Raw genomic sequence first — 13,483 nt, 5'->3', positions numbered from 1 at the left:
ACTGTATGATTTTAGAGGCAATCTCCAAGTTATGTATACTAGGATAAAGCTAATCATATCCCAATTTACAAGGTGCTACAAAGGTCAAGGAGTATCTTTCCTCATGGTACCCAACATGTAAAAAGGTACACTATGGTCAAGTATACCAAAGGGAATACTTATACTCCACTAAAATGCAAGGTCTCTGCCATAATGGGAGGCATTATAGTTAAACTCATCCCATACTCTTCTGGCAACATGGAAAAAATGTTATAAAGGCAGAGAATGGGCAAAATGAAGAAAATTATTCTTGTTAATACTGTACTACACTCACACAAGCCTCTCAGTATCGAGAGAACCAGGTGTAATAAATCCTGTACTAGACACACGATTTAGCAGAAACAAATATGAATCCATTTACAAAAGCAAAATGGACTGCTGAGTTTCTTAATGAAAGGTCACCCAAAAGCCGAGGTTAACATTAAAATAACCCTTCCTATAACTGGGTCCCAGTGATAGATAAAGCTTGTGATGAATCAATAAACAAGGCCCCGCACTATTGTTTGGTGCTGAAAGGAAATGAAGCCAGCACTGCCAGACAACAAATACAGAAAGATGGAAGGAGAAAAACAACATTGTATCTTTAATCTTTCTGGAAAATGAGAGGGGGAAACAAGAACATCAACAAAAATGTGAACTATATTAAGGGAATATTTAACAGAGCCCTTTAAATAATTAGCAACGATCAGGTATTTAGTTTTCAGAATATGTAAGTTGGGTGTATGTACTTTTTTTTTCTAATAAAGCATTTCAGATTCTAATTAAAAAATACTTTATGGAGGAATTAAAAAGATACAATAGTGTCAGAGGAAAAGCCATGATCCCAGAAGTGGAATATTCTAGCAACATAACTTACAAGAAACTACGCTATAAAAACAGATTGTTGATTAACACAAACTCATAACAAAACGCAGAGAGCGATCACAATGGTGCTGTAATAACACTTGGCTGCTGGATTCTCTCAATACATTAAATATCTCCTTGGAGACCAAATTACTTTACATTTTCTTAAAAGACAATTTATTATAGCTTTGTTTTCTTCTCATTATCTCTTAAAAATATATCTAATGAAGAAAAGAATACAACTTCTAAATAACTTACATAAAACGGTACTAATGTGTGACAACAGACTTTGGTTTAATATGTTGGTTATTATTTAACAGCACACGACAACTTATTGTCATGACAAATCCTTACCACGATGCGATACTCCATTTGTAACATGTATCAAAAACCACTGTATGCCATTATTATGGCACACATAAAATTAACAGCCTAAGGCTGCTAGCAATTTAAATAATTGATAAGTTTTCAATTAAAAAGGCAACATTTTTAGGTCTAATATGAAAATCTATTTAAATTACTGATAAAAACTTATGCTTCTATTGGCCCAAAGCCAGAAAATGCTTGCATTCAAGGGGGAAAAAAGTAATTCTGCAAGTTGCAACTCAGATGTTGCAAATTTTCTTCTTAATTTTATGCAGACATCCCGGCTGTTTATTCATTTAACCTTTGTAATCAATAGAAAAGAATGATTAAGGGATTTCTGGTAAAAGTGTCTCTAGTTTTGCTTTCCCCATATGGATTTTAAAGAAATAATAAGGGTACTACAAATTTATTAAATTTGACATGAAAAACTAAGCTGCTTTTTACAGTAAATACAGGGTCACCTGTCAGCATCTCAATATCTTCCCTATTCCACCACCCACATCCTGGATTCAAAAAGTTTTCAGTCAAAATGAACCTGAAAAATAAAGACTATGCAAGTTTTCCATAACAGATCAGCAACTGAGGGCTATCAACCAAAGTCTATTGTGAGATTAGGTTCAAATGGTTCTCCTTATAGCAAAAAACTGGAACCCAAAGGAATTTTAATCATAAGAACCAAGACAGGGATGCCTGGGTGGCTCAGTGGGTGAGCATCTGCTTTCGGCTCAGGGCGTGATCCCAGAATCCAGGGATCAAGTTCCATATCAGGCTCCCTGTGAGGAATGTGCTTCTCCCTCTGCCTATGTCTCTGACTCTTTCTGTGTGTGTCTCTCATGAATAAATGAATAAAATCTTAAAAAAAAAAAAAAAAAAAAGAACCAAGACAGATCAAGGGCACCTGGGTGGTTCAGCCAGTTAAGCATCTGCCTTTGGCTCAGATCATGATCCCAGGATCAGGGGATAGAGCCCCACATGCCTCCCCACTCCCCCACCCCCCACTCAGTGGGGAATCTGCTTCTCCCTCTCCCTTTGGCTCCTCCTCCTCCACCCCACTCGTGCTCTCTCTTAAATAAATTTAATTAATTAAATTTTTAAAAAAGAACCAAAACAGATCAAAATGACAGGCAACCAATTTTATTTGTGCTTTTTGAGGAAATGATTCCCCTACTCTTTACCTTTTAAAAATGTTTATTCAGAGCCTGACTCTACATAAACAACATATATATGATGGTAGGACTATCTCAACAGATAAGAGGAAAAGGAAATCCATTTAGGCTTTAAATGACTTAAAGCTTGTTCTCTCAGGGATATTTTCATTTAAAAAGATTTTGCTCAAACATTCAGAATCAGAGGAGTGGAACATAAGTTAAAATCCTTTGGGGACTTTAGGTTCCCATGTATAAATATTTAAGTGAATTAATGAGAAAGGCTGACCTGATCAGTGAACCACAATGCTCGGACCACTGTCAATTCATAAAAAAGTCTTTACCATCCATTGCAAACTGATAAACAATATTAATTCACTACGTGGTAGATCTGAAACTAATATAACATTATATGTTGACTATACTTCAATTTTTAAAAATGAGGGGAAAAAAAGAATATAGTGAGTTTTACATAAAACTAAATTTACTCACTTTATCTTTTTTTTATTTTTAAATAGTTTCTACACCCAACATGGGGCTTGAACCCACAACCCAAGGTAAAAAGTCACACAATCCACTGACTGAGCCATCCAGATGCTCCTAAATCTACTCACTGTAATGGTCACCTTTACTTTTGAGATTATGTACTGCCCATCATTTTTTAATCTTTAAATGACTCTCAGTTTTTCTCTGTTAGTAAAATAATGTTCAACAGTAGATAACTTTTATTATTTATTTATTTTATTAATGTGTTCATCTGGCAAAGTAAAATGTTACAATGCCTATGTCCTCCAATCTAAAATGAAAATTAATTAGTTCAAAAATTGATTAATTCATGAAATCTACATATCTGGGGATCAATGAGCTATATGATTTCTTTTTTTTTTTTGATGATTTCTTTTCAAACTAAAAAGTGGCTCTACAGAAATCTCAGAAACTTATGAGTTTAAGGACAATTATATAACTCTTAATATTTTCCTACAACACAAAAATAAGTGCTGCATTTGAGAAAGTAAGCATAAGTCATAAGGAATACATACTACAGATATCTCAACTAAGGTATTACATACACACAAATCATCCAGAATGTAATAATGACATAGAAAGCCCCCATACTACTGTGCAAAGAGGTGGATGGGAGAAAACAGCATAAAACACCTCTTACAGATCAGTTTTCACATAGGGAGAGGCTGAACATAAACTTCACATTCGCATTCATACTAGCCCTAAGACCTTGGGCATATGTCTTAGCCATGGCTTCCTCATCTGAAACATAGGGATGCTAATATCTATCTCACCAAATCATTATTAAAACCATTGAAAATTAAATACCTTTGGCATCTAGTACATATATAGTAGGCAGTTAGAAATGGGAATGATTATTATCACTATGATCACATGCATAACATTTCTCAAAAGGCACAATTTGTCAGATCTTCCCAAAAGCACATTTTTTAAAGCACACCTTTGTGTGTGGCGATGTCAGAGACATAATAAAAATACAGTGATGTCAGTAATGTGCTGTCTGCAGTGGATGTATGTTGAAAAACTAGAACCCATCTGTGTATGTGTGTTTTCTAAAAATGAGCATGTCACATTCTCAGGAGAGTTAGCCAATCTATCAATACTAGTGCTAGACCTTTCAGCAGACAATCCTCCTCTGCCTTTCAAGGTACTGATGAGCCCTGCTCTAAATTCTCAGTGCACAAAGACTCTCAAATAAGTTAATGGGAAGTCAATGGGAAATTGACTTTTCCTACTCTGTGCTGGTCTGAATGCAACGCTCTGTTAATCATGCCATCCTTCTTGTTCTCTTTCCTCCTACCCTAAATTAAAACTATTGGCGGAAACCCTTACAGATATTTTACAGTTTTCATTACGATGAAACAATATCCCGGTTGAAGCTGAGGTCCATCAAAAACCTACAACCTCACTGTTGGCTACAATCAGAGTCTCACTGACAAGCAAGGGCCCTGATTCCATCATTTCCACCATAATACCACTTTGCATTTGTATAGAACTTTTACTTTTCAAAGGGCTTTCACATCTATTATCCCATTTAATCATTACAATGACCCTGTGCAGTAGAAAAGAGAGGAGTATTATCCACAATTGACAGATGAGGCAGCGATAGCCCAGGAAGGTTAAGTGATGTGCCTAAAGCCAGCAAGCCAGCGGAGAGCAGGACTCGAGTCCAGGGCTCTCTCTTCTGGGCCAATAGAAAAGGTTTTGTAAACAGATTACAAACTCGGATAAAAGAAAATAAAATGAATAAGAGGAAATAAAACAAAATAAGAGGACAGTACAAAACAGGGCTCAGGAAAGCTACTATGCCTCTTCATCAGAGATGGATTTGTCCAGCTTGGTATTAAAGTTTTAGATATGTACCCTTTGCTCTTATCTTGCTTATCTACTTCTGTCCTAGACAAACACTAAGGCAGATTTTCACTAAAAATTGAAACATAAAAGAAAAGTCATTTCAGGATATATTCAAATCACTCTGATTCACTAAGTAACCCCGTAGTTCATTTTGGGATGGAAAAAAAAAAAAGGTCAGTTAGTGCATAAAATATCTGAGAGTACATTTTTAGATCATGTATCCATACTAAGCCTGCAGCTACATTATAACTATAGTCTGTTTGGAAGGGTGAAAGAGATCTCCAGTTGAAAGTAGATTTTGAAAAATTTTTTAGAGCCCAGGGGTTCATTTTTAATGAGCCGTTACTTTAAGTACTGCATAAAAAATACAGGAAGCTGACAGCCCATGGAGTCTGCACCGTACCTAATGCAAAAGTCATTAAGATGCATTATTCTTAATGTTTGTGATATGATCAGTAAGTGTCTTTTGAAAAGAATGCCCTTAACTTTAACGTAAAGAAATCCTTGAAACCCTTATGCATTTGATAGAAGAATGTTATGGTAGCCGTGATTTACTTTTACATCTTCACCATGCTGAGAAACAGTGCCCGCGATTACATTAACATGTTACAATCGTCCTCATTTGTGACACTTACATAAGACAGCATGGCCTTCATTTCTTCATCACTCCTCACTGTAATTCGGTCACCATCTTCATCTTCATCTGTTTCAAAGGCAACACAGTGCGAGTGGTGAGATTTGCAATTTTGAAATGCACAAGAACTGTGTCAGCTGGAAACATAACACAACTGCTTTCCACAACTTGAGAGCCAAATCTTCAACACCGTATTTTTTAGGATGTCGAGGTTATCGGTTTGTTGTTTTGTTGGGGTTTTTGTTGTTCAGAATGTGAGCGGTCTCCATAAAGAGCCAAAAATTTTGGGGACAGCTGAAAATTAAAATACTGCTTATGTCAAGCATGACAGGTATCTAGGCTAACATGTCACTGGAGTGTGACTAAACAGGTTTGGTGTGAAGGACTTTAAACACTGAAGGAGGCCAGTCTTGTCCTTCTTTCCCACATAGCACCCTCTCCTTTATTTGTCCAGTCTTCCTCCCTCTGAGGCAAGCTATCATGTCACAGTGGCATGATAAAAATGGCTCACCTGTACTGAACATGACTACACACAAAGCACCATGATTTCATACTCCATACACCATACCTCCTTAAAAACCTCACAGTGGGGAATCCCTGGGTGGCTCAGCGGTTTAGCGCTTGCCTTTGGCCCAGGGCGTGATCCTGGAGTCCCTGGATCGATTCCCACATCGGGCTCCCAGCATGGAGCCTGCTTCTCCCTCCTCCTGTGTCTCTGTGTCTATCTCTATCATAAATAAATAAATTAGTTTAAAAAATAAAATAAAATAAAATAAAAAAATAAAATAAAATAAAAAAATAAAAAAATAAAAAAAAACCTCACAGTGATCCTGTTGTGTGGACAGTGTGACTTGATTACTACTACTCCCTTTCCACAGAAGAATAGGGAGCCTAGTATAAGATTAACTTGTGAAGCAACTCTAACACAGCTATCCCTATATCCCATTCTATCTGGTAGCTCACTTGCTCTTTCTGAACAGTTTCATTTCTGTTGGGTACTCTGACTATAATGAGCTTCAAATGGCTACTCACACAATTTTGAAAAAAATCTGATAGTCTTAAAACTGGAGGATAACTAGACTCTACAAAATACACAACCAGAATGTATACATTTGAATAAGGGTATCATCAAAGCAGCCACATCCAGAAACTTATTTCCATGATGCTTCTCCTGTTCAAAATAGTTTTGAAATACATCTATGTAAACTGCTTTAAGGGGGCTGCCTGCATGGTTCAGTGGTTGAGTGTCTGCCTTTGGCTTAGGTTGTGATCCCAGGGTCCTGGGATGGAGTCCTGGGTCAGGCTTCCTTTGGGAGCCTACTTCTCCCTCTGTTTATGTCTCTGTCTCTCTCTGGGACTCTCATGAATAAATAAATAAAATCTTTAAAAAAAAAAAAAAGAAGAAGAAAGAAAGAAAAAAGAAAGAAAGATAGATAGATGGATGTTTTGAAAACCCAAAGATAGACCACATGAAAATATCAGATCTCATTTTTGTTTGTTTGTTTTTTAAAGATTTTATTTATTCATGAGAGGCCCAGAGAGAGACAGAGACATAGGCAGAGGGAGAAGCAGGCTCCTGATCCCAGGACCCCAGTATCATGACCAAAGTCAAAGGCAGACACTCAACTACTGAGCCATACAGGTGCCCCTCTCCTGTTTTGTTTAAGTTTTTTTTTTTTTTTTTTTTAAGTTAAACTCTACATTCAATGTGGGGCTCGAACTAACAATGCTAAGATCAAGAATCACATGTTCTACCAACAGAGCCAGTCAGGCACCCCTATCAGATCTCATTTTTAACCCAAAATGGTGCCTGTCTGATCATTCACCCACACTATCTGCCAGGCAGGACTCAGAATGACTTTTGTTTATTTCTAAGTATTTAGTTAGCTATTTCAAGCCTCTAAAAATAAAGATCTGTCAACAAAACAGCCTATGTGATAGATTTTAAATGTATGGTTGAAAGAAAAATGCCAAAAAACATTTTGAGCAATAGAAGCACTGCTGGAAGAAGTAGAGCTTCGCAGGGGACAACTTGGAAGGGGCAGGCTCTCTCTCAGTTTGGATGCTTCAGCTCTGATGTACCTGTTAAACAGTCAGTGTTGTTGTTGTTGTTATTATTATTATTATTATTATTATTGGTCACTCTTGTATATCTAGTTGCTGATTTGATCAGATGCAGAGAACCTGATCCCAAGCCTGAAGAAACAGACAAATCTCAGGTAATGAAGAAAATGAGCTTACATGACATGCTCTGGGGACGCTTACTGAAAATACAGAGGGAGTTCAGTCCAGCACACGGATCTTTGCCTGCCACACCCCAGTGGCCCTCCCTCCAATCCAGCTGCAGCTCTGAAGATATCCCCCTGCTCAGTGGCCAGGCCCTAGAAACCCTAGGAGCGAGCTTGTATTCTTTCCTAATTAGCCTATTCTGGAGCAAAATGCTACTTCCTTTTTCTCCCAGCAGCCAATAGCAATCTATCTAACAGCATGATGGGAACCAGCAGTTGAGCCAGCCCTGCTCAGTGACCAAGCCAACTGCTCTCACTGGGGTTTCTCTCCAAAGCATTTGTTCCAGGATCCTGGACTGATCGTGGTTCACTCCCAAAGAGTTCCCCAACTCACTGTAAATCAGTATCATCGAGTCACACTATCGAAATATCTACACAACTAAGAGCTGTCCAGAGTCACTACTGTACTATGCTACTAAGAGCTGCTTGTCTTCTGGATAAAAGGCAGAGAGTGGCCACTTTCAGTAACAAAGACAGCACAGGCTTAAGCATATTACATTTATAAGGGACTATATAGGAATCTAGCCCTTCCTCCTTCCCTCCCTCCCTCTCTCCATCTTTCTTTCTCTATTTCTCTCTTTCTTAGCTATAGACACAGTAAAGCCAAACTGGAGAAGAAAAAGAAATGACCATTCTAGTTTTGGAAACAAAAGGGAGTTTCTACTTTCTAGAAACCAGGATTTTCGAGATTAAGTCAAAAATTCTTACAAATGCAGTAAACAAAGGGGAAAGACAGATACAGTATAAAGGGATATAATGTTACATATTACCACACATGAAAACACTTTACACTTTTGTTTCAAAAGCAAGTCAAATTCTCTGTTTAGATGTGGGCTACAAGGATTTTTTTTTTTAAACATTTATTCATGAGAGACACAGAGAGAGAGAGAGAGAGAGGCAGAGACATGGCAGAGGGAGAAGCAGGCTCCATGCAGGGAACCTGATGTGGGACTTGATCCTGCGTCTCCAGAATCACGACTTGAGCCAAAGGCCGATGCTCAACCACTGAGCCACCCAGGTGCCCTCAATGATCTTTTTTTTTTTTTTTTTTTTTTTATGATCTGTTCTTGGTAAAGTTCTGAACTTGGTAAAATTTCCAGCCTGAATAAAGTAGCTTTCTGTAACTCTCCTTTCTACATCAGAGCTAGCTACAGAGACAATGGTCACAAAGGTATTGCTTATATTCAAATTTCAATATACACAAGACCTCAATAAGGTATCGGTCACATGGGATGAGGAAGTGTCTGGAGTTTAATCAAACAGGTGAAAACCCTTTTTAGAATTTGTGAAGGGAGGGTACAGTTTCCAGAAAAATCATTTAAATCACAGTCTCTCTCAATCAGGAAGATTCACAACAATAAGAAGAGTTCTCTAAGCTCTCAAAGCCAGAGCTTGAACCTTTAAGGTTTCTTAAAATAGAAGATTCTGGAATTCCATGATATCTCTAAGGGATTATTTCAGGAAAACAAAAACAAAAACAAAACAAACTGTGAAGGAAGTCAGCTACCAAAATAATTTCTTGCCTACCAGTCCCATGGAAAGCAGCTATGAAAACACTGTAAGAACACTTAGCTTTAAGTGGACAGAAAACTGAGGCCAAAAGGCCAGAACAGCCAACCCAGTGGTAAAATGTAGGAGCTGTTCCATAAGGGGTCTGACTCCCAACAGAAAGATTTTGGTTAAGCTGAAAGATGCATTCTAATAAAGTCTGGGGATAAAATCAGACTTACATAACACAGTGATTAATAATGGTTCTTACAGATTATTAAGAGACTTCATTTTATGTAGGTATTGGTTTTCTTTACAAATTGCTTTTTGGGGGACTGATAGATTCTTTACTATTTGTGATCAGTAGTTTTAATGAAGACTCCTATTCTTGTCACAGAGGAGACACAGTAGGAAAAGTAATCACATCTATGAGAAGAGTGAGGATTCTGGCCAAAACACAAAATCCAAGCTATCTATCCCTGTGATGTCAGTCAAACCATTTGCCTTGACATTTAAGTGAGAATACACTTCTCTGTAAAAAAAATAAGTTCCAAAGACATACATTTGGTCAATAGACAGATGAAAAGATGCTTTACTATCACTCATCATCAGGGAAATGCAAATCAAAACCATGATCTAGGGGCATGCCTGGGTGGCTCAACGGTTTGGCGCCTGCCTTCGGCCCAGGGCGCAATCCTGGAGACCCGGGATCGAGTCCCGCGTCGGGCTCCCTGCATGGAGCCTGCTTCTCCCTCTGCCTGTGTCTCTGCCTCTCTCTCTCTATGCCTCTCATGAATAAATAAATAAAATCTTAAAAAAAAAGATTTTATTTATTTATGAGAGACACACACACACACACAGAGAGAGGGAGAGACATAGGCAGAGGGAGAAGCAGGCTCCATGCAGGGAGCCCGACGCGGGACTCGATCCCGGGTCTCCAGGATTGCGCCCTGGGCCGAAGGCAGGCGCCAAACCGCCGCGCCACCCAGGGATCCCAATAAATAAAATCTTAAAAAAAAAAAATGATCTGCTATCACCTCACATCTGTCAGAATGGCTATCCTCAAAGTTGACAAGAGATTACAAATGTTGGTGAGGATGTAGAGAAAAGGTAACCCTTGTGCACTGTTGGTGAGAATGTAAACTGGTGCAGCCACTATGGGAAACAGTATGGAAGTTTCTCAAAATATTAAAAACAGAACTACCATGTGATCTAGCAATTCTATTTCTGGGCATCTATCCAAAGCAAACCAAATCACTCTGTCAAAGAGATATATGAACCTCCATGTTCACTACAGCAGTATTCACAATAGCCAATATATGGAAACTACTTAAGTGTTCACCAACAGATGAATTGCTTAAGATCTGATATACGTATACAATGGAATATCACTCAGCCATGAAAAAGAAAGGCATTCTGCCATTTGCAACAACTTGGATGAACCCTGAGGAGGATATGACACTAAGTAAAGTCAGTCAGAAAAAAACAAATACTGCATGAGACCATGTATATGTGAAATTTTAAAAAGCCAAACTTAAGGATACTTGAGTGGTACAGTTGGTTAAGCGTCTGACTCTTAGTTTGGGGTCCGATTGTGATCTCTGTGTTCAGTGCACAGAGTCTGCTCAGGATTCTCTCTCCCTCTCCCTTTGTCCCTCCCCTCTAAAATAAATAAATAAATCTTTAAAAAAAAAAAAACCTAAACTTAGAGAAGCAGAAAGTGTGATTATGAGGGGTTGGGGTGTAGACAAATGGGGAGCCTCTGCCAAAGGGTATAAACTTCTAGTTATAAGTATAACAAGGTCTGGGGATCTAATGTAGAGCATGGTGATTAATGCTAATAACACTGTAACTTTTTTTTTAAGATTTATTTATCCATCTTAGAGAGTGTGCATGCATCCCTGGGGGAGATAGGCAGAGAGAGAGGGAGAGAGAGAGAGAGTCTTAAGCAGACTCTATGCTGAGCACAGAGCCCAATGCAGGGCTCAATCCCACAATCCTGAGACCATGACCTGAGTCAAAACCAAGATCAGATGCTTAATGGACTCTGTCACCCAGGTGCTCCAACACTGTAACATATATTTGAACGTTGCTGAAAGTAAATCTTAAATGTTCTGACCACAAAAAAGAAATGGTAATTATGTAACAGGATAGAAGTATTAGTATTACCTAATGCTATGGTGAAAATCAGCTTGGAATATGTAACTGTATCAAATCAGCAGGTTGTACATTTTAAATTTACACAATGTTATATATGTCAATTGTATCTCAATAAAGCTGTAAAAAATGTTTTAAAATAAAGACAAGTAGGGATGCCTGGTGGCTCAGCTGGTTGAGCATCCAACTATGTTTCGATTCAGGAGATGCCTGGGTGGCTCAGCAGTTGAGCATCTGCCTTTGGCTCAGGGTGTGATCCAACTGGAGTCCTGGGATCAAGTCCCACATTGGGCTCTCTGCATGGGGCCTGCTTCTCCCTCTGCCTATGTCTCTGCCTCTCTCTGTGTGTCTCTCATAAATAAATGAAATCTTAAAAAAAAAAAGTTTCGATTCAGGTCATGATCTCAGGATTGTGGGATCAAGCCCCAAGTCAGACTCCATGCTCAGGGTGGAGTCAGCTTGAGATTCTCTCCCTCCCCCTTTGCCCCTCCCTCTACTCATGGGTGCTCTCCCTCTCCCTCCCTCAAATAAACAAACAGATAAATAATCTTTAAAATAAAGACAATGAATTGACAGGTATTAGAAGTATTAAAGGATAAAGCAGAAAGACAGACCAAGCAATTTAGTATAACAATAATTTAAAATACTTCTCTGTTAAAAGTTGGAAACACACATTCTAGCTGACTCTGGCTATTTGCCTATCAAACTGGATTAGCTATAAAATGAACACTAAGTGGAACTGTAAATCATAAAAACTTACTAAAGTGTCACTAAGAGTTTCAAGGTTATAAATATGTTGCTGAAGAATGCTAGAAAGTAGTGATACTAAGTAAAGAGGAGTAGAAAAAATAATTTGAACTTTTTGTCTTTTAGAGGTTCTTTACCATCTGACCAAAAAAGCATTACTAGATATGACCAAGGGAGGGGGGTGGTGCATGCGAAAGATCTGATACACTGGTTCACAATGAGAATTCCAGACTTCTCTAGTTGCCTGGAGCATAGTAATATGATTTTCCAGCACATTAGGGAAGCAAAAGTAGAACCAGAAAGTCTATGTACTGGCTGGATTTTGTTAATGTCACTTAAAATGGAGGAAAAAATCCTAGCAAGATACCAAATAGAGTGCAGCAGATGGTAAACAAATATTATGAAGCAATCTTCACAAAATCTGCAGTGTGTCACAAATATACAAAATGGCAGAGTTTGGGAAAAGAGAATCATAACAGGCCATATGTTGTTAGCAATTTTATTTGGAGCAACATGCAATCCAAAAGAGAAACCAAGAGGAGGAACATAAAGGCCCAATAGAGGAGAGGCAGCCTCAGGTAAGGGCGGTCAGAATGGCAAGCACAGTGCCTATCAAGGTAAACAGCCGTCAACTGGCAGACGCCAGGGAGCTCTCAACAAAACAGCACCCACTACAGTGACGGGGCTCAAGTGGGCTTTCGAGAGAAACAATCTAGATCCTACAAAGAACAGCAGAAAGTTAAGGCAATATATTATATGTCATTTGTCACAATCCTTCAGTGCCAGGTGAGAGTCAATTAGAACTACAGCAAAGGCATTTTCCCAAGACAAGAGGAAAGAAATGCAAACATAATTTTAGAGATTAGAAAGACATTCAACAAGAAATTATCAGAAAGGTTGTCAAGTTTGCAGAGCCCTTCTCAGGTATGGCATCTAAGATCTGGACAGGACTAGCAATCCCAATTTCTATGGCCAAATCATCTCAGCCATGAATTTTAGCTCCATGCCCCCACCTCCTGATTCCTTCTTCATTTCTTTGCTCCTTTCCTCTCCCCAACAAATATGCAAGTGCCCACTATGTAGTGAGCAATGTTATTGGCACTGGTGATAGTGACAGCAGAAAAAGAAAAAAAAAAAAAAGCCTTGCGCTCTTAGTGCTTACATTCCAGTTGAGATAGACTTGAAGGGGATGAGGGGGCTGCGCTGCACAGCTATCTGGGGAAAGGGTCTTGCGGGCAGAAGGAACTGCTAATGCAAAGGCCTTGAGGTAGATGAATATCCGGCATGTTCGAGAGACTGAAAGAAAGGCAGAGTAGGTAGTACAGCATGAGAGGTGGGAGGGGAAACAGTTCAGAGAAGCAACGCTGCTGACGCTGAGGGCAAATGAGAAAATGCAG

At 38.7% G+C, this 13,483-nt stretch overlaps 1 protein-coding gene across 8 annotated transcripts in view; it reads right to left on the bottom strand.

Annotated features, from left to right (window-relative positions):
* MAP2K5 (mitogen-activated protein kinase kinase 5) overlaps window positions 1-13,483 on the bottom strand; it is a 257,106-nt gene that overhangs the window by 229,980 nt on the left and 13,643 nt on the right. For 6 of the 8 annotated variants that reach the window (XM_025472372.3, XM_025472373.3, XM_025472374.3 and 3 more), the window contains exon 3: window positions 5,408-5,475. The exons of 1 other annotated variant lie outside the window; for it this stretch is intronic. In XM_025472372.3, the coding sequence (XP_025328157.1) occupies window positions 5,408-5,475 (68 nt within the window). Of the gene's footprint in view, window positions 1-5,407; window positions 5,476-13,248; window positions 13,383-13,483 lie in introns of all 8 variants that reach the window. One more of the 8 variants, XM_025472378.3, reaches the window with a different exon arrangement.

The sequence above is a fragment of the Canis lupus genome, chromosome 30, assembly GCF_003254725.2.
Source record: "Canis lupus dingo isolate Sandy chromosome 30, ASM325472v2, whole genome shotgun sequence".
Taxonomy (NCBI): domain Eukaryota; kingdom Metazoa; phylum Chordata; class Mammalia; order Carnivora; family Canidae; genus Canis; species Canis lupus.
Note: the sequence above shows the minus strand (reverse complement) of the source record. Positions and strands in the feature narration are given on the sequence as shown.